The sequence below is a fragment of the Phoca vitulina genome, unplaced genomic scaffold, assembly GCF_004348235.1.
Source record: "Phoca vitulina isolate PV1807 unplaced genomic scaffold, GSC_HSeal_1.0 scaffold3, whole genome shotgun sequence".
In the NCBI taxonomy this organism is placed as follows: domain Eukaryota; kingdom Metazoa; phylum Chordata; class Mammalia; order Carnivora; family Phocidae; genus Phoca; species Phoca vitulina.
The window spans coordinates 72,098,716-72,120,639 of NW_022589706.1; the positions used below are offsets into that span (position 1 = coordinate 72,098,716).

Below are 21,924 nucleotides of genomic sequence, written 5' to 3' on the forward strand. Positions count from 1 at the left end.
CCATCTCCAAATAATATCTCAAAACATTCCAGAGAGAGAAACAGGTGGATTGTTGAGATTTTTCTTTTAAGCAATATCTTCATTCAAAGTAATTCATTAGAATGTGCACATTTCTGAGTTAGATGAGAAAATGATCTTTTCCTTCTGTTTAAATTTTTTTTTAAATAGGAGACTTAGAAATATGCGTTTTTTTCTGCATGAATCAAATAATTGTACTCTGGAGAATAATTAAACATGTTTGAAAGATGAAATTATAATCAGGACTGGATATTTTAAAATAAATGTTTGGTTAGCACAATTTTGTTTATTGTGGGGTATTTAAAATTTTTTCCTTTTGGAAAATTAAAGTGTCTGTTGACACTTATGATGGCATTTAGGCATTTTGATAGTTTTCCTACTCTAGTTCCTAAATATTTTGAAACTTCTTTCATTTTTATAAAAAAATACACTCATCGTGTGCATCTGTGTTATGCATGTTGGGATCAGTTGGCATGCGTGTTATGCTCATTGTTTTTACCTAGAAACAAGTAAGGTTTGGGCTGCTAACATGATTGTGTTTCTCTTTTTGAAAACTAGCTATGTGTTCTTTTCAGTGAATCTATTTTGCATGTATTTGGTGTGTTTTTGTGTATGTTTATTTTTATTTTACATAGGGAGAACCTAAAGAAGTAGTTAAACCTGTGCCCATTACATCTCCTGCTGTGTCCAAAGTCACTTCCACAACCAACATGGCCTACAATAAGGCACCACGACCCTTTGGTTCTGTGTCTTCACCAAAAGTCACATCCATCCCATCACCATCGTCCGCCTTCACCCCAGCCCATGCGAACACTTCATCACATGCTTCCCCTCCACCCGTGGCTGCTGTCACTCCTCCCTCATTTGCTGCATCTGGACCGCATGCTAATGCCAGTCTTAGTGCTGACCAGCATTCGTCTGCACTGAGCGCTGGTAAACCTGCAGTTAATGTCCCACGGCAGCCCACAGTCACCAGCCTGTGTTCCGAGACTGCTCAGGAGCTAGCAGAGGGGCAGAGAAGAGGATCCCAGGGGGACATTAAACAGCAAAATGGGTAGGTCGCCAAGGGTGCTTTCTGCTCTTATCAAAACTCTTCTTTCAGGCAATTTCCAGGAGATAATTTACACCCCCCCCCCCATCAGCAGTTCTTCAATTTGAAGGAAAGGAGATGAAGTTTTATTTGCTTCATTAACATGTAGCTTTATAGTATATACATATAGCACTTTCTGCAAGGCAATTATAGGTTAATCAAAACCCAAGTAATGCATTTTGACATGTTATGAACCACGTAACATACTACTCTGTAACTCTTTTCAAGTCCTGGCATAACATGGAGCAGCTGGTACTTACAATGCAAGGCCGACCTTGAGTCTTTCTTTCTCATTTTTTCCATCCTTTTATTAGTCACCAAAAGTTTAAACGGAGTGGTTACAGTTGTGTCAACTTATGTATCTCACCCTAAGGAGAGGAAATGAAGAGCTTGTAAGAAGCTTTTTTTCTAGGAAGTAGTCTAAAGACAGAAAACAAATTTAGTTTTGACTCATGTCTTCGTAAGATGCATTAGCTTAGGTCAGATAGCCAGCAACATTCTTTTCAGATAAGCTTAAGCTAGAATTTAGTCTGTAAAAGCAAACAGTAATGACAGAACAATAGCATCAGAGGATGCCTCACAAACATCAGAAGCAGATTAGAGAATGTTTTCATTGTAAAGGTTTTTTTAAAATGAATGGATTTACAGAAGTGGACACTAACTATATAATGTCAGTGGAAGTTTCTGAAAATCTGTTCCCTATGATTTTTTTCCTTTGAGGCGTTTAAAAACATTGGTTGAAGTGCATTTTCAGCAGCTTCCATTTATAGATGGTCGTCTTATTCTTTTTGGAATTCCGTGACTATACTTGAAGCCAGAGTCGTTTTTGTAAAATCATTTTGATCAGATTTATTGTGGCAAAAATGTACTTTAAAAGGGAAACAAAGGGAAATCATCTGCATGCATGATGGTTTTTACCAATGCCAGTTCCCAGGAAAATGTAATTAAAATAATTTCGTGCATAGGTCCTTTCTGAGATAATCCCTTCCGAATGTTAATTCACGTAATGAAGGAGCTGTGCTTTCTGTAGCACCGCTGCCATGGCAACCGTGGGGCTTTGAAAAGAAGGTGGCAGGGCTCCAGGCTGCTGCTGAGAGAAAGAGCAGGAGGTCTGGAAGACCAGCTACTGCTCGGAACATACTGTTTTTGTGGTTGTGGGTGGCTTTTTAAAGTTTTGACGTATATATTGAGGAAAATTAGTGTCCTTCAAAGAACGCTATTTCTTCTTTTATTTGAGGAAGAGAAATAGTATGTAGTGTTGAGGTGTGATTGGTTGTATTTTTTTGTATGTCTATTTTAAGACAATAGAATTTAGAGTGATCAAAGGAGATACTCTGAGAAGATGCTGCCTGTCAAATTGTTGGCCCTGTAGAAAACTAAAAGCAGAAGTTTACTATGTTTATTAAGTTCCAGTTTCAGTGTAAAAAGGTCCACTGGAAGAAGTGTCTGAACAAAAATATTTCTCCTTACTAACATTTCTTGAAATTTTATAAAATAGTCTTCTTCTTTTTTTTTTTTTAAGGAAAAAAAATCTACTGACTCATATAAGATACTCTTAATGTACAGTAAAATAGTCTTTTTTTTTTTTTTTTAAGGAAAAAAATCTCCTGACTCATATAAGATACTCTTAATGTACAGGTAAAAATAAGTTGAGGTTATGGAAAAGTAATACATTTAAAACATGAAAATATGAATATGAAGCTTAAACTTTTGTTTTATAGGTACAACTTTGATGATTAAACTTAAAATGATTTAAAGCTTATTATTTTCAAACTGAAACCGTAGGCAGTGGTGTGGTAATAAGGCCTCAATGGTGGCTTTTTAATCAGTGGACCTGTGATTATTGAGCACGTGGCTGTGGCTAGCACTGTGCAAGACTTCAGGGGAAGGGCGGTTATTACATGTTTTACATCATTAACAAGCAAAGTACCGCTTCACATTAGCAAACTGGGTATATTTAAAAATAGGTTGATTTCAAATGTTGTCCAGATGTTAGGACAATGAAAACTTGATTAGTCTGGAAACAAAGTGTGGTGTCTAAGACAAATTTGCAGTTGACATTTCTCTTACTACATTTAGATTAGAGAAATCAAAAATAAATCACCCTCTTTACTAGTTAGTGATCTGTCATTTTGAAGAATAGGTGTTTTGTGGTATTGATGAAAGCATTTCCTTCATCAGGTATCAAACTTTTTCTGAAATCATTGTCAGACTATTTACTAATTATGTGATTAGTACATTTTTCATATTTTTATAATGTTACAAAAGATCTGCAACAAAACTTTTTCAAAGTTGAGAGTTGTGACTTTTTATTAATTACTTTTTATTTTAAAAATAATATATGCCAGTAACCAAAAATTTAAGAGTTCAGAAGGGTATAAAGCTAAATTCTTAAGTTGTCTTTTTCCTCAAAGCAGAAAGATTATTAGTCTTTAAGTGATTTAAAGTAACTGACCACTTTGCCAATTTGGTAGGTGTCTCACCCAAATTTATATGAGATTAATTAACATAAGACACAAATGAGTGTTTATTCATTATGCATTACTACTGAGAAATTGTTATTCATCGTTAAGTATGAAATCTATATGTTGATAGTTTTAGAAGATTTCTTAATAATGCTATGTAAGTGTTCTTGTTCCTTCTTATAAATAATAATGAACAAGGCACTTTAAGAAATTTTTAATCTTTCTTCTACATATAGAAATTACTGGTCTTGACTTGCTGTTTTCCTTACTCCTCTCCCTCTTTACTCTACTTAGAACAAAATGAGACTTTATATTCCAAACTGGAAGGAAAGCTATTTTGCATCAAGTAGTTTTAAGTTTAATTTACCTTTTCCCTTTCCGTATGCCCTTGCATTATAATGTGCCACTGCTTTCAAGAGGTAAGTCCTTCATGTATCCTTTATTAATTTCAATTTTGTTGGCTGCAATTTCTTCTAACAGTTCCAATATGTTATTTTGAAGACCCTGGCCTTGGAAGATACAAAATATGATATGATAGTAATATTTTAAAATGCTTTTCTCTTTACAGAAAACACAAGTGACAAAGTTAGTATCCACATTACTGGAGAGGAAATATGGTGATTTATATATGAGTAAACAGCATGAATGTGTCTGATTTTTGCAAAATTAACATTTTGCAAAACAGCTGTCATTTAAAAAAACAACATTTAGTGTTTTCAATAAGTTTGGTTTGCATTGCTATGTTGTAGTGAATTGCTCTATGGTAATAAATAATAGTATTTAACTTTTGCCATAAAATGTATGTGGGGTTTGCTCTGTAGTGGTTTATAAGACGTAATGCTTGGGGGAATGTAATTTGTGTCAGTTGAGACTATTTAGAAGACAAAGAGAAAGATACAAGAGAAAGCATAAACATATGTACCACTAGCAAAAAACATATAAAACTGAATTGTTTTCCAAATTCATATCACAAACCAGTGTTTCCCAGGTTAAAGTCTCTTAAGAACCTTTTTGATTTTTTCAACAATGTTGCTGGAAGTTTTAGACCTCTACATGTACAGTTGTGTGTCACTGGATGATAGAAAGTTTATATATACCTTTGAAATTAATTAAGAGAGATAGTTACTGACTTATTAAATGTCATAGGTAGTTGGCACAGACATTCGGAATCACTGTGGAATACCTTTAAAACCTCGCTATTGTAACTGTTGGTCTTGATGGTACACTGGCTGGTGTTTAATAGCCTTAAAAATAGATAAAAATCACATTAGATAATTTTGTGTTATGATTAGTGTGAGCATATGCTGAAATTTATCATCAAAATGTAGATTAGAATTAGAAATATATAATATTTAACTCTTTTAGGCATATCGGAGAATTAACGATCAGATTATTAGAACAACTTTATTCCAGTGTGGCTGTAGTCCCACTAATTGAATAGTTCCATGTTCCATACACATGGGAATATAGCATACTAGTGTACTAGTGAAACAGTTCAGCCCTAATGTATTACTTAAATTCTTATACACAAAGAATTTGACTAGTTACTAGATTCCATAACAAACAATTTTCTTCGTAAAGGGGAAAAATTGGGCCTTGGAAAAATAAATATAAGCATGGAGGTTAAATATGTATATTTTTAAATTCAGGATTCAGATTCATTAATTTATTAGGTATTACTGTCCATTGTGCTAGGTGCTTCTGGATGCATTATGTGATTTAATTCTCATTTGAACTTTGAACACTGAGAGGTTACTTAATTTTTTCAGGTCATGCATCTTGTAAGTGATTAAGACTAAAGCTTAGGTTTTTTGAAGCCAGTTTGACATGCTTTCCTCTGCATCACCTGACTGTGACCCTGGCTTATTTCTGTTACATTGAACTAGTATTTGTTTTTAAATGGGTTGAGTCAGTGTGAATGAATAATGTGCATAAAGTACAGTTGGGTTTGATAGTACTTCTTTTTTTTTTTTTTATATCAGTTAGGAGATCTATCCTAACAACAAATCTGTGTTTGTATGGTTTTCAGAGTGACTTTAAATATATTAAACAAAAGCCCTTACAAGAAGTCTGAAAGAAAAAGAAATCGTAATCCATTTCAGTGTTCAGGCGAGAGAGGCTTCTGTAGATTGCACCTTGTCCAGGGCACAGGGCAAGTGGGCAGCATAGCCAGGGTTGTGAAGCCAGGTCTTCTCATGGGCACATTGGCACAAATGCCATTGCAGTGTATGATGGGCCGTTCCGCTTGGGTGCATTTTCTGAAATGCTTGGAGATATTTGTTCGATATATACAAATCGGCATCTTTAGGTTGAAACCAATCAAGTCTCCACTTGTTGCCACTCTCTACACCATATAATGTTTCCCTCCCAACTTCACGGTAATATAAAACTTCTCCCCTAAACTTAAAAACGTTTAAATATGTATCTAGAATTCTGTTCAGGGGAGGTTATTTTGAAAGCTATTTCCCTGCTATTTAAAATAGCAACGCAGAGGAAGGTGTGCTTTGCATTGTGGCTAGAGCAGAGTACCTATCAGTAAATATTAAGATCAACTTAGTCCTGCATCCCACCCCCATACAGTGAAACTCAGCCCTCTGTAGAGTTTATGAAACTGACTTTGGTATATATGTAGGAAAAACAGCTACACTGAGCAGTCTTAGTACTAAAACCGGTAGGCAGTTTTTGTCACTACATTCATAATGAATTGCTAGTTACTCTGACTAAACTTCATTTCCGGATTGATTCAATAGTGTGTTGACAAACTATGTAGAGTTTATATTTCAATCTTTTCTATCCATAATGGTATATATTTGTTTTTAATGATTGTACAGTTAATAGGCTGTGTGAATGAATTATGTTTTGAGATTTTCCTTTTTCAGATGTTATTAATGTAGTTCCTTTACTATATCATATCAGACATGCCATTTTGGGTAATAATTAGGTCACTAATAATACAAAAGCATGAGTTCCTACAAATCAGTTCTAAACTTACTGGGATTTGCCTGTGAATAAGAGCAGTAATGACAGAGGAGAGTATGAAAATTAAGTGATAGCCTATTATTTATGATCCAGTATGTTTCCTATATTTTCCATTATAATCACATTTTTAAAAAATAAGAGAAAAATCAAATAGCATGTTATTTCTTTATAATATTTGTTTCAGAATAATTTTTTGGGCTTTTTAGGTTTTTATCTTAGTCCCAGTTAACATACAGTTTTAGGTGTACGATATAGTGATTTTTTGGGGGGGGGTTAAGTTTTTATTTTAATGATTCAGGATAATTTTTGTGAGAAGATTACATTTGCTATTAATATATACTTCACATATTATGTGAGTGAAAGACTTTCTCCTATTCTCTGATTTTAAGTGATTCTAAAATGTTCTGTTTCTACATATTACATCCAGTAATTATTTTATTCTCTGCCTTTTGTTAGGAACATAATAGGAATTTGGATTCATGCTAAAATGAATTAAATCAACCTAGAGATATTTTTAAATAGTGGATCTTTCTCTGTTAACAGTATAACAGAATTTTGACTAACATTTGTTCATTTTTGTTTGTCTGTGTTTACATGTTTATTTTGAAGCATGATGTTTTGTGTAATATCTTCATGTAAATTCATTGTTTTGAATTTCGTTATTTCATTTTTTATTTTCTTCTTTTTCCTTTCCCTTTTCTTTCTTCCCCCCCCCCTTTTTTTTTGCCTCATATTTGTCCATTTTCCATTATCCTGGGAACATCAATGTCTACTCTATTACATATTTTTTGTGTGTATTATTCCTCCTTCAGTAACCCTGGCACCGTGTAAGTACCTAATCAGTGTTTCCTTTTGTAATTTTCATTATTGTCTCTCTTTAACTTTCCATCTTACTTTCAATTCAATACCACCAGCAAACTTTGTGAGTGTCTTCTCCATGCTAGAATTTTCAGATTTGTTAAGGAGCCTAAGAAACATGTTTTTCATACTAAAGAACTTCATATAAATCAGTGGGTGTGTTTTCCACTTCGGCAGTGGAAAAAATTAGTAAGCTGAACCTTCAGGGAGATAGATAAGTATTGTAGACCGTGTATACTGGAGTTAGAGACATAGTTTGGGCCTCTCTTGTTTAGTATTTTTTTAAAAGTTTGAATAAAGTTGCTAATTGTGATATCTATATTTTGAAATAAATTATTTGCTTTTGATAGTTAAATTTATGTTCTGGCTCAAAAATATTTTTAAAAATGAAATCATTGAGATGACGCTCTTCTTTTATCATAGTCATCAGAGCTTAGAGTGTCAAAGCCAGAAAAGCTAAGTAAATGTTTAGAAACTTCATATTCCTTAACACAAGGCCTTAAGCTGTGGTGAATATCAGAGAGTCTAACGTGTACCATGCTTTTTGCAAGTATGTCATGGCTAAAATGTATTCTTAAGTGGTGTCATTTTATTATTCTTATTGTACTTATTCTTAGCTTGACACCACTGTTTTGTATTTTTACAGACCAAACCTTTTGTAGGAAATAACATAATCTTATAGTTGAAATTGGCACCATTTAAGAGTAAACTACATTCACTAATTATAGAGAAATTTAAACTTTAATTTTAGTAGCTAAATAGGAAGTTTTTCGAGTAATTGCATAAGATAAAGAGTTGTCTGCTTAGGAAATTATATCTTCTAAATGTAGTGTGTTTATGAAGTACTCTACCTATTCTAATTTTTTAAAATTCTCTCTTAAAAAGGATTAGGTTTTTAGTAAAAGTAATTAGTAAAGTAATTAATAGTAAAATATTAGATATTTCACTTCTGGGATCTTAAAATTTTGCCATAACCTATAAGTATTTTGTGTGTAAATATTATTTATTCTGTTATTTATTTTTCAAGATTGATTTATTTGAGGAAAAGAGCATACAGGCACGCGCATGGGGACAGGGGCAAAGGGAGAGAATCTCAAGCAGATTCCCACCGAGCTCAGAGCCCCAACATGCTCAGTCTCGTGACCCATGAGATTGTGACCTGAATCTGAGCGGAAACCAAGAGTTGGACACTTAGCCACTGAGCCACCGCAGCGCCCCTGTTCTGTTCTTTATATATGTGGATGACCCATAGTCTTAAAATACGCGTTTCAAATAATGTTTTTAGGCATCATAAAAGAATACATTATGTGATCATTACTGTGCACTAGGTACTTTGGAAAACACTTTACATACATTATTGATCTTATTTATTCCTCAAAGCAGCTCTTTAAGGTAGATGCAATCCCTTTTTCTCAGATGGGTAAAATCGAGATTTGGAGAAGTTAAATGACTTGCATAAAACACACACTACGTGAAGGATGTCATGCTTGAAACTGTTGCCTGTCTTTTTAAAGCCAGTGTTAATGTTAATCCTATCATGTTGTTCACTGGGCAAAAATTCTTCTAGTATACCGACACAGTTTTGGTAGTGTAACTGTTAAAATGACAACAGTCCAGTGGCATTCTGATAGTACCTATGATTTTCTAGCAATGAGTTACACCCAGAAGGTGTTGCCACCCACATCTGATACTCTTTGAACACTTTCTCTGCTTGGATCTTACGGCAGTAGTCTGCTAGTCCAGACTTAGGCTCCTTTTTCTCTCCTGGAATTAGACTCAAGGCTTCCAAAAGTTTGCATTTGTCGTGTCTTGGGGGGGGCGGTGGGGGAAGGGGGGGGGAGAGAACGGAGTATTCGTTATGTTCAGGAGATCTTAGGCTAAAGTATTAATATACATTATAAATTCCTTAATGTTTATGCTTTGTTAATAGAAAAATGAATGTTCTTAGCAAACTCAAAGTTCTTGAATTCTGTAGTTTACTAATCCCTTTCACATATATTATTTCATTTAACGCTTAGAACAATGCCACTTAGTATGTGATATACTCATCTATAAATGAAAAAACAGGCTCAGTGAGGCTCAGTGACTTGTCCAAAATCACACATCTGTAAAGTCATAGAGCCAAGATTTACATGTTGGTGTTTTGATAACTATTTCATTGGTTTCCCATATACCATAGCTCTTATTCCCTACACTGAACCTGCACGCAACTTTATTTAGGATGAGGGATATCTATACACATGAATGAGAAAACCATAGAAAGTAACAGTTCTGACCCTTTTCAAAATTGTGTTTGGAATTACTGACAGCCTGTACTAAACCATTCTTAGTTCCTGGGCGTAGTGAAGATATGGTCATTTAATTTTGTGAAAGCCAATACATTTTGGGAATATGTTGATATTTAACAGTGGTTGTGAATATAGTCCATACCTGTGTTTTGTTAGGCATAAGATAGGTGGAAGAACAATACAAGTAATTTCAAAAAAATTTTTTAAACTCCTGTGGACGTTGCAATTCTCATTATTTTACTTCTTTTCTTATTCTTTTCCTTTTCTTTATGCTGGAATCTCTCTTCTGCTGCCTTCTTCTGTCAATTAAAAGGAAAACCCCACCTAAACGGTAAACTTTCTCTTGAATAGGTATTTATATTATTTTATGTTAGCATAGAAATACCTTTTTTTTTTTTTTTTTACTAGTTTAAGAAAAAGCAAGTCTATTATAGAAGGGCACCTTTTTAAAGAAAATTGAGGCTGAGTTCACTTGGAAAAGCAAAAGATATAAAAAAGAACATTGATATTAAATGTATAAATTATAATTTGGCAGAGGGTATTTTATCCTTAATATGATTTAAAGATTTATAATTCTTTCCTTCCCTTTTAATCCTAGCCCACCAAGAAAACACATTGTGGAGCGCAATACGGAGTTTTATCACATACCAACTCATAGTGATGCCAGCAAGAAGAGACTGATGGAGGACACCGAAGACTGGCGTCCAAGGACTGGAACGACTCAGTCTCGTTCTTTCCGAATCCTCGCCCAGATCACTGGGACTGAACATCGTAAGCGAATACCTAGGGATTCGAATATACAAATGTTCTTTGCCATAGAGAATAGCATTTAGACAGATGGGTGATTATTGGAAAACAGTAATTTTCCTGAGGCAGATTGCTCTTAAATTATGCCATGCATAATGTGGGTAGTGTAAAATAAGAACTAGCCCGGGAGAATTGCATTGAGAAGTGGAGCAGTAATGGTGGTAGTAGTAGTAGTACTGACCATACTGTGTAGCCAGTGACAGCATGATGTGGAGCGTTTTTTAGTGGCTCTGTGCAGCTTGACCATTTGATACTGATTGGTACAGGTAATTGCTCAAGTGATTTTTCAAGTTTTTTTAAAAAAGTCACCTAATACTGGATATTGCTTATTATATTTCAGTGAAAGAGTCGGACACTGAAAATACAAAGAAGGCAAAGTAAGTTGTCCATTTTTTTGGTAAATTGAATGCTTTCCTTTCATGAATGGTCTCGATTTGTTTTTTCACATTTTCAAGTGTAGTGGTATGGCTTTTTGTCTTTGTAACTAGAAGCTGAGCATTTAACTTTGGTATCTTTTGTGGGACTTAACTATGGGACTTAAAAAACTTACAGATTTTTAAATTAGTAGCTCTTGTCTGCATTTCATGTAAGGTTAATTTCCTTTTGTATTGAAGTAAGTGGGCAGAAGAGTATACTTGGGGATGCTTTGCTAACACTACAGATCTCTGTGAATGAATTTGTGTTGTCTTGTAGAAATTTTATTTTGGGCATAAAAATGGATTTCCAAGAGGGCTCTAGAGATTAATTTCTATATTTATAAAAATGCTCTACCCTTAAAATCTTCGCTATTAAATAAAATAGCTATGTGAAATTAAGCTTTTATAAAGCATGTTTTCTGCATGATGAACTAAGCATACAAACTTTTTCCTTCTCTTTCTTATGACTCTTCTATCACTTTTCTTTTCTTTTCTTTTCTTTTTTTTTTTATTTCCACAGGGAAAAGATACCCCTTCACGTCTTTAGTCCCAAATACACAAAATTACGTGACTGGCACCATGAAGTTTCAGCACGTGCTCTTAACGTACAGTGATTTATGAGTCTTGCCCCCCCAAGCAGCCAGCACATACCTTTTCATTCACTTTTTCTTTTTTCCAACCTCATAGGAAAATCTGTATTAAATTTGTCTTACGAAAAAATAGAACCTTTTCTATACTTTTCTAACCATCTCCTGCTATTGTAAAAAAGAGGAAGATGACCTTGTTTTGTGCTAGTTGGTAGCTCACAAATTTTAAACCAAGAGAGCAAATTAAGGGACTCCGATCGCTTCAGTGGTTTTATATCTGTTTCCATTGTTATTAGGGTAGTGACGTTGGAAAAGGAACTCTATAAGTTGAATTTGGTTGGTTGTGTGAAGCAGAGGCAGATGAGCAAATAATATCCTCATCTAATTTGGAAAATACATCCTTAATGTTATTACATTTCCAAGATTACTTTTAAATTCATTATTACATAATGTTTAAAGTGGGTTGTAAATTACCCTAAATAATCAAATATGAGGAGGCAAGATAAAACAGAGAAGACTTTATTAGAATAGAGTTCATTGTAGATTTGGGTATTTTTTAAAGCAGGTACTATTTCAGGATGGCTATGAAGAGAAGGAGGCCCAGATTTGGCTCCTAAAAAAGGAAAGAAGAGAATTCTGCCCCTATTTGCAATGGGGAAATTGAGTGTTCTTTTAGTTTGGTTAGCTTCAAAAATCCTATTTTCTACCAAAGGAAATATTTCCAAACTGGTGGATGTTTTTAGGGTATAAACAACTTCAAGGCGTTAACTAGTAAGAAATAGAAAAGATAACTTTGCTTTGTTTTTAAATGAACATAAAATAAATTATAAATGATTCTTTGTCACATCAGAAATATTTTACTTAGTGATATAAACTATTGTGTGTTGCTGCTGTTCCTAGGAAACTATATTTTGGGCAATACATGCAAGCTAATATCTGACCAGATACGCTTCCTGTTTTGTAATATAATGTATTATATATTAGTTCTAAATTCAATAATAAATGCGTTTTGAAGTTTGGAAAAATACTGTAATAAAGTTGCCTTTAACTTAGTTTTGTAATTGTTTTCTGTTTCCCTGAAACTAGTAACAGTGCCATCCAAGACTTGCTACACTATACTTGGATAAAATAAATAATTCTCTTGACATTTCATTTGGAAAACATTTTTAATTTTGCGAGACTGCTAAAATGAGTGTGGAGTATGACAAAGGCCCGTATTTGTTTTTGTTTATTTTTTCTGCATTGTCATGCTATTTAACATAATACCTTATGTGAGTAACATAGAAGATTAGTTAGACTATGGCACAACATAGCATTAGTCTTTGTGGAAAAGGATTACTGAGGGATTTTGCCTGCATTCAAGGCATTTTAAAAAAATTTATTTTATTTTATTTTTTTATAAGTGAGCTCTACACCCAATGTGGGGTTCAAACTCACAACCCTGAGATCAAGCATCACATGCTCTACTGACTGAGCCAGCCAGGTGCTCCCATTCAAGGCATTTTTATTTTTCCACCTTTTTTTCACTTTGATGTCACCATAGACTAGGACAACTGCCTGGTAATTTGGAGAAACTAACATTAATTTCAGTTAATGATGATTACTATCTAAAATTTTGTACACAAAATGTATTTAAAAATCTAGGATTTATCTATGCTCATTTCCACTATACTTCATAATTTAGTAAGGTGTCTTTCTTTTACTGTATCAGATACTGCTTGTGGTTTTATGATCCTGACATCAATCCATTATTACTGTGTCTCTGGCCTCTATAAGAAAATATACTTTCCTTAGACCAGGCTTTCCTGGTCTCATTCATCTCAAAAGAAGATATTTGAAATTAGATGGAATCAAATTCTCATGAAAATAGATGGTAGGGTAGAGTAAACAAGGTATTTCCCACCGAGCACCAAATTTTTAGAGTAACTATGTAGTTGAGAGAGAGAGCTACTAGAATGAGAGGTTTAGGTAAATAAAAGAATTTCTCTCTAATAAGACAAGTGAACATGTCTAGAACTTTATGACTTGAAATAAGTATAGTTGAAAATAAGAATTTAATACCTCCCTGATTAAAAATAAAGTATTTAATATCTCATTGAAAGCATACACTTAGATAAGTAGAATGATGTATATTTGAGTATGAGTATAAATGTTCAGCCTGGATCACAAAAGACATTCCATTTGACCCCATCAGAGGTTGAATTCCTGTGTTCAATTAATCTTCTGGGACATCTTATATTCCTAGCTTAAAAGCTAGCCAAATATTGTAAAAGCTCCTTGCAAAAATATTATTGTAAGTCTAGTGACCTAATTTATAGCTTGTTTTTGTTTGTCTCTCTTATACAGACTTTCTTTATTATAGGCTTTTTTTTAATGTAGAATTTGAAAGTTAAGAATTTTCAACATTTTTACAAGGTTTTACCAATTAGAAGATGGAATGTCTCCCACAAAGTGAGTATTTTTGATGCCTTGAAAAATGTATTATTTATGGAAACAGAAGCACATTCATTTTATACATCCTTATGCCCTTTAGGATGCCCTTTAGGAAGACTCAGATAAAAATATTGTAGAGAGCTTATTTAATAAAAATTGTGATATTAAGATAGAAACTGTCCCATGTTTTATTCAGATTTATTCAGAAATTTGGGTAAATTGATTTCCCCAGATGAAAAATGTCATAATTTTTTGCATCTCTGATGTGTATTTAAAGTCCTATAAATCACAAATACTCATTTATTGCCTGAATTATTCTTTCACACAAAATAATTACTTAAATCCAGGCACAGATATGTACTAGGAGCTAAATAATGAGTAGCAGAAAATATATAAACAAGGTGATCTGAGATAATTGTGTTACTAAGATAATAAATTAGTTATAAAGGAAATTCGGTTCGGACATGGAGTGGTTACTTAGGTTGTAAGGACCTCTGCGGAGATAACCTTAATGCCATCACCTGAGAGAGGAAAAAAGAGTCAGCCATGTGATGACTTTGGGTCACTGTTCAAGGCAGAAGAAACGAGTGTGGAAACCCTGAGGTGAAAAGGAGAGTGGCAGGTACACAGAACAGAAAGGACAGTGTAGCCAAAATACGGTATGTGATGGGAAGCATGGTATAAAAATATAATACTGATACCTATAACTTATATTCCCCATATTATCCACAGCATTTTGAATGGGAAGTTGTCTTATATCTAACCACTTTAAAGAAAAAATTAAAAATGAAGAACCAAAAAGGTTTATCAAAGTTTTATCAAAGCTAAATAAGTACATTCATCTACTTAGTGTTGTTCTGGGCATAGTTGTCAGCTTCATGCTTTTACCATTAGACCCAATGAAGACTTAAGAAAAGCAGCCATTATTATGGTATATGTTGGTAATGCATTTGTAGGGATCAGAATTCCCTGTAAAACACGCATAAAGACATTCAAAAACAACACTTCCAATGTGTAGAAATTAGACATATAATGCCTTATTCATAATTTAGGGATGACTTTGGCAATTCAGTTCTGTCTATAAAAATGTCATCAAGAATTGTTTGAACTCATCCCTTTTTGTTTGTCCCACTCAAAATTATTTGAACCAAGTAAATATTTCCTTGCTCATTCTTTCCAAAATAGACATCATTACTACAGAATAGTAAGCAAGGAATGTAAATTCTGAGTTTGAGACTCAGATTTGTAACTCACAAGTTTCTGCCCCTGAGTTTCCCACTTCTTTAAAATAAGGAAGTTAGAATCAGTGGTGGACACTGTGAAGCCCTTCCAGATATCACCTCAGTGGAGGACTTAATAACCACTCTTGGGTGTGTGTGTGTGTGTGTGTGTGTGTGTGTGTGTGTGGCAGATAACTTTCAGGGGTCATCCCCTTCACATGTCACCTCAGCAGCAGATGCCCTTCCTCCAAAGCCACAGCTTCGTGGGGTTGTGCACATGCAGTGAGCTAACTGGAGGGGTATGGGGCTGAAGTGAAAAGCCTGACCATTTCAGCCAGGTAGGGACAACCTGGGAGGGTCATTTTAGTTCTTCTAGATCCCAGCTTGGACCTCGGTTGTGTGGGTTCTTCTCATTTCTTCATCTTCCCTTCACGCTCTCCACTTTTGTCACTTCTGATCCCTTCTCCTTGAATTTCCAACCCAGATCACAAACAGCATTTAGGGAAACCATTAAAATGAAAGATCAGGTTAGGGCAGTTGGCAAGGTGTATGGAAGTCAAAAAGAGGATACATTACTTTTCTTTGCCTTGAGTAAAGGATGTTTTTTAGGTGATTGCATCAGAAACATTCTGGGAGTAATGAGTTGATAAAGCAATTTAGAAATCATATGTAGTCAAAGCTATATGAATGAATTAATGAAAAGCTTCAAAGTGAAAAATTAAGATGAACTCTTGAGTAAATGTAATAAGCTCTTGTAACTGACAAGCAGCACTTAATAAAATATTATGATGATTTTGTATATTACAATTTTCCAAATGCAGAATTTTGGAATAAACTATATTAGCCATTTACTCAGTCACTTAATACATTTTATTTGAACACATCTGTTTTCTTCACATCCATGAAAGTTTACTTTCTGTTTTCTCTTGGGGGAGATGCTGCTGGGTAGCCTTTGGAAATGTGTAGGGGGATAATACAGATCTTACAAGGCTAGGAGGATGCTAGTGGGGGGCTAAGGATGCTAAGCGTCTCCTAATGCCCTGAATAATTTCACAGAATGAAGCGTGATCCTGCCCCAAATGCCCAGGGTGTACCAGTGAGAATGACTGGGCTGAGAACAAATCCTCCCTCTTCCAAGATTTTCTTATTCCTTCCTACAATTCCAGTCACACAGACTCACCCACAGTGTGCTACCTCCACCCTCCACAGTAGCAATAATCTTAACTTCTGAAGTAATATATAATTTCTACCACTCCTTTCCTAATTTGTATTATAGATCTTTGTCTGTATGTCATAAATCTTCGACTAGAGTATAAGCTCTTTGAAGCCAAGAGTCTTAGTATAAAAATATAAATTGGAAGGAGAAGGCATTCTAACAGGCATAGTATTTCTTTCTGGGTACAACTGTAACTGTAAGTGTGTAAGTAAAGATCTATACATTCAATATATAAATGGGCATTTAATATAAGTATATATATAAATACAATAAATACGTAAGTATACAGATACAAAAAACACAAATATAATTTGAAAGTAGGTGTTAGGACTGTAAGATTCATCTTTGGTGAACTAATTCTTAAATTAGAAATATACTATATTAGCTCAGGCTGCCACCTAGATACCACAGAGTAGATAACTTAAATGACAGAAATTTATTTTCTAACAGTTCTAGAAGTTAGAAATCCAAGACCCAGGTGCTATCAGGGTAGATTTCTGGTAAGTCTTTTCTGTCTGGCTTGCAGATGACTACCTTCTCAGTGTGTCCTCACATGGCCTTTCCTCTGTGGACACACAAAGAGAGAGAGCTCTGGTATCTCCTCTTCTATAAGAATACCAATCTTGTCAGATTAGGGCCTCACTGTTAGGACCTCATTTAACTTGAATTACTTTCTGATAGGCCTTATATCAAAATACTGTCACACTGGAGGATTAGGGCTTCAACATATGAATTTTGGGGGGAAACCATTCAGTCCATAATATATACCAGCGGCCTTTCTGTACTAATATTAATTTGGCAGAGTAGTATTTAAAAAAAAGTTATTCTTAAGTAGACTCACTGACTTGGACCCAGATAGAAGGATTGTTGTTATCTCTGTTGTGGTGCCTCTTTTTCTCTTTTGGATAACAGGTGTTTGTCTCCATGCCCTATATCCCTAACTAGAGTATAAGCTCTTTGGACACAAGAGTTTTGGTATCCTCACTGTATTTGGCACTAGTTAGCACTAACTAATGGTTTCTAATTGCATATAAATGCATATTTCTCCAATTTCTTATTTGTTGAATTTTAGGGAAATTGTTAACAGCATGGTAAACATAACTTTTAATTGAATATAAATTCAATACAAGTCAAGTTTTTATAAAAATCAAAACATTAATATTTGTACTCTAGGTAAAGTGGAGTTGCTAAGTACCTAAGTTGCTTCAAAGGAGAATTGTTGTGCTTTGGCAACCTAATTGGCAAAAGTGTTGATGCTTTCCCCCAGTGTTATCTGTTTGTTAAATGGTTGTGGAAGACACTTTTTAAAATTAAGTGAAAAATTTGTTTCTTAATCCATCTTCCTGTGTGTTTTTGGTCTGTTTCAACATGAATAGCTTAGTGACTCCCGTGATAAGACAATACCTGACTAATTTTAGAAATGAGTATATGAAATGCTTAGTACTCTGGAAAAACCAATAGAAATAATTTTATCATTCCTAGGGAAATGGAGAAGTTTGAAGTTAAGAGTCTAGTCTGCAACATTGACTGAAAAGAAGCAACAGCTATATTATTAACAACATGTTAATAATGGAAAGCTAATAATTATATGTGACTTGCCAGAGTAGAGAATTATGGGAGGCTATAGGAAATTTCATTGAGGGGCACATGGGTGGCTCAGTCAGTTAAGCTTCTGCCTTCAGTTCAGGTCATGATCCCAGGGTGTTGGGCTACCTGCTCAGCGGGGAGCCTACTTCTCCCTCTGCCCCTCCCCCTGCTTGTTCTCTCTCTCAAATAAATTTAAAAAAAGAAATTTCATTGAAAGATAACTTAAAATATATATATATATATACCTAGAAATACATCATTGTATCGGGCACCATACAATTTATCTTAAGTTAAAGGGTGATTTTCTTGATCTCACCATCTTTTCAGTTTCTACTATAATGTAAAATATTTAATAAGCAGTTTTAAAATTTTCATACTTACAGAGGTCTATATGAATAAGTTAAAAAAATAGCATTTTAGTTAGCAAAAAGATGTATAAAATTATGATCAAAACATTTTTTCAGTCTTTTATCTCTCGTTCAAGTAATGATAGGTTCTGATTTTTCATATATTATGGTTAAGAATAATGTATGATAGGGATTTTTAATTTTCAAAGACTTAAAATACTCAAGGGAGGAGTAACTGCCTCTCCCTTTGTTAGGAAAATAGTTCAAACTCTAGTCACCAGTTACATTACACAAAACAATATGAGGGGGAAAAACCCTTTAGTATGGGCTGTCCCATAGCACTAAGTAATGTCCACATGCTTTCTAGCTGAAGGTTATCAAAACAAATCTTAAGTTACTTCTTGAATAGAAACCTGTCATCTTTGTACATTTATTGAAAATTTAGAAAGCAGAAATTTCACAAATATTTCCAAACATACTCTTGTTATAGCAGGCTTTTAAAATAATTCAGTTTGTTCACGTTTCCATAACCCACATAAAATAGTTTTAGTGAAGAAACAGTTTGCTGACCTGAGCCATGTCTTCCTTCAATTGCTGTTTCACAAATATACTGGACTCCTGGTGTTTATCCTTTTTAAGACACATGTATTTGAGTAAATTATCTAAAAAATTATTCTTCATAAGCCATGCAAAGAAATCAGGAATCATTCGCTAGTCTCATATTCCCACATACTTTTATGAAGTGTAAGAACAAGTGGATTTGCTAAAATATACACAACATGAAGGCTTCTACAACAGAGTTTAATTTTAAAAAATAAAAATAGTAACAGCCAGATAGAATCTCTTAGCTTTCACCATCATTACTGCAGAGTGCGTTCGTCAACCTAGAAAAAAGTCCATAGGTCCAAAAAATGGGTGTGTAACCAAGCGCTAATTTTTGTCTATTGCAAAATATGGAACGTTTGTAATTTACCTCTTTTCATTTTCTACTGATGGATTATACTGCCCTTTGCAAATGCTGGTTTGGTGACCACTGTATAATGTAAAGATCGCCATCTATTGAACATAAGTAATTACTACACTTCAGTTCCTTGTGAGAATAGTACTTTAAAATCATTGAAGCAAGAAACAGTTCCTATATACACTCTGTATTTTCACACACAAATTGTTCATTACTTTTCCCAAATTAATCTGGGAAGACTACCGCTTATAAATACCTTTAAAAATAAAAACCAGTATTTGTAATATGCAGAAATTGACTTTCATGGTCCATATGCTCATTGTTGAAAGATATAAACAAGCAAACAAAAATCATCCAAATCCAGAGATAAATACTGAAAAATTAAGTTCCTTAGAAGTTTTATCAGACCACCAGCACTTCTCTTACAATACTATTTGGATAAATTCTTTCTGTTTCACCCTTAGGGAGGTAAATTACATTGAAATTATTTGATTGAATTAAACCAGAAAGTAAAAGGAACTTATCTTCTTGACTAAAAGTCAATACTATTGAAGGCTCCTCCTGTAATTAACTTTTTAATTTCAAAAGATGTCACAACTTAATGAAGAGCATTGGTAATAGGCAGTCTTCATCCATGATGGAGGGCTTAATATTCTATCCTTTGTCACTATTCAATTTTACATATTTTAGTCACATTGAAAGTTTCAGAAGACCAAGTTTTTCTACCTTTATGTTATGTGAAGGTGTATTTATTACGATAGTGTGATTTTATAAAAGAAAGTTGAAATGATGTATTACATAATGTATAAAACATATGACAGGTATGGATATTTAGACATCTCAATTTTCCATTTCTTAGTCAAATTAAAGAACTCTTTTCAAATTAAATTAATCTTAAAAGTAGGTTCAACTGTCTGTGTCTCTCCTTTTGTTTTTCTCTATTTTTAGGACTATTAACAGTAATAGTAGGACTATAACAGTAATAGTAGGACTATTAACAGTTGAATGCTGCTTCTATGTCCAACTTTGTGAGAGGTGTTCATCTCCCAGTTACTCCTAATTAATTATTTCTGAAGAGTCTGTATTTATTTCTTTGAATAGAGTGTGTTAAAGCTAGGATGAAATCTGTGCAACTTTTGGGTTAGAGGTACATTATGTATTTTGTCTTTTCACATACTTTATTCTTTGTCTCAATATCCTAGTAACTCATAAGAAAAAAAGTAATTGAGAATAAATTTCTGAAAGATTTTAAAGAGAATAGTTTTAAGCAAACTTGGTGGACTCAGATTTATCCTTTGCTTACTGCAGTGGCATCAAATATCTGTTATTAAATGAGCAAATCTTTTAGCAGGGTTATTGAAACAGTACCACATGCGTGTTAAGAAAATGTCCATTCACACACACAAATATTTAAATATGAAAAATAAAATGACCAGACAACATTAATAATTCAAGAGATTAAAAAAATGATGTTGTCAGGGGTTACTATAAATTAACAAATGCTCATTGTCGAAAGATACAAACAAGCAAACAAAAGTCACCCAAACCGAGAGATAAATACTGAAAAAGTTTTGGTTAGTTTACATTCTGGAGGGAATTAAAGTCCCAATTAGAAAGGGATTCTAGATGAGCTCTCAGTAGTCTGTTTTTCTCAATGATTTATAACCCAAGTATTTATAGAACTTACAGATGAGATTTGGTAAGTAACGCTATATGCATTAAAAAAAAAAAATGCTGGAGAATGGAAAAGAAAATAGAAGACTTGGAATAAGTACTTGGAGTACTGATTTTCAAAGAAGAAAAAAACTTATAAACTGTAAACTAGTTTGCATTTGAGGTCACCTGGAAAAAAAATCTAGAAGGCATTTTTAAAGCCTTGCCAGTGAGCACTGAGAAAAGGACAGAACTGCCAAGACCCAGAATTAAGTTCTCAAGAAACAAATCAAACCCAATTTAACACATTTTTGGTAGATTGGGGGAAATGTTAATTTTAACAAGTCATCAAAGAAAGGCTCTTAAGATCCCATTGAATTTAATAATGAAATGAGGTTAATGATTATCAAATTTTTAGATTCATGATAAATTGAAGGAGTTGAACAAAGGATGTTGTTTTAAAGGATCAATTAGTGACTTGGATGAGGACTTCTATAGCTTGCTTCCTAAATTTGGGGCTATCCTGAAGTGGGGAGGGATGGCATACATGTTCCATAACCAGATCATCCTTCGAACATATTTTAGGAGTCTAGGAAAATGAACCAAATGTAGTAGGAAAAAAAAAATTTAATATAGTTATGTGTAGTTTGGGTCAAATAATTTTGCTCTTCTGGGACATATTTGGTGGTAGGGGTGGATGAAGTTAGCAAAAATAAATATAAAAAATTAGGGATTTTAGAAAAAAGTAAACCCAATATAAGTCATGTCATATGACTCTTAAAATTATAAGGCAAGCAATAGTTCGATTCTACACTTGTAAAATCTCACCTGACATATTAAAATTAATCCTTGGCATTAATGTCTGACAATTATGTAGGTAATCCCGAGAAAATCAACTGAAAAATCATGGGATAGTTAAGCTGTCTGGGTCAGAAGCATTTATATGAGTAATTGATTTCAGCTGATAACAGGGCCTAGTTCCTTGGCCTAAATCCACAG

At 33.8% G+C, this 21,924-nt stretch overlaps 1 protein-coding gene across 10 annotated transcripts in view; it reads left to right on the forward strand.

Moving 5' to 3' along the window:
• The window catches only part of PDLIM5 (PDZ and LIM domain 5), a 206,866-nt gene that overhangs the window by 117,419 nt on the left and 67,523 nt on the right, over positions 1-21,924 (forward strand). For 3 of the 10 annotated variants that reach the window (XM_032400850.1, XM_032400852.1, XM_032400854.1), the window contains exons 5-8: positions 654-1,072; positions 10,012-10,029; positions 10,297-10,469; positions 10,846-10,882. In XM_032400850.1, the coding sequence (XP_032256741.1) occupies positions 654-1,072; positions 10,012-10,029; positions 10,297-10,469; positions 10,846-10,882 (647 nt within the window). Of the gene's footprint in view, positions 1-653; positions 1,073-10,011; positions 10,030-10,296; positions 10,470-10,845; positions 10,883-11,441; positions 12,561-21,924 lie in introns of those variants that run through there. The other 7 variants (XM_032400853.1, XM_032400856.1, XM_032400851.1 and 4 more) reach the window with 5 other exon arrangements.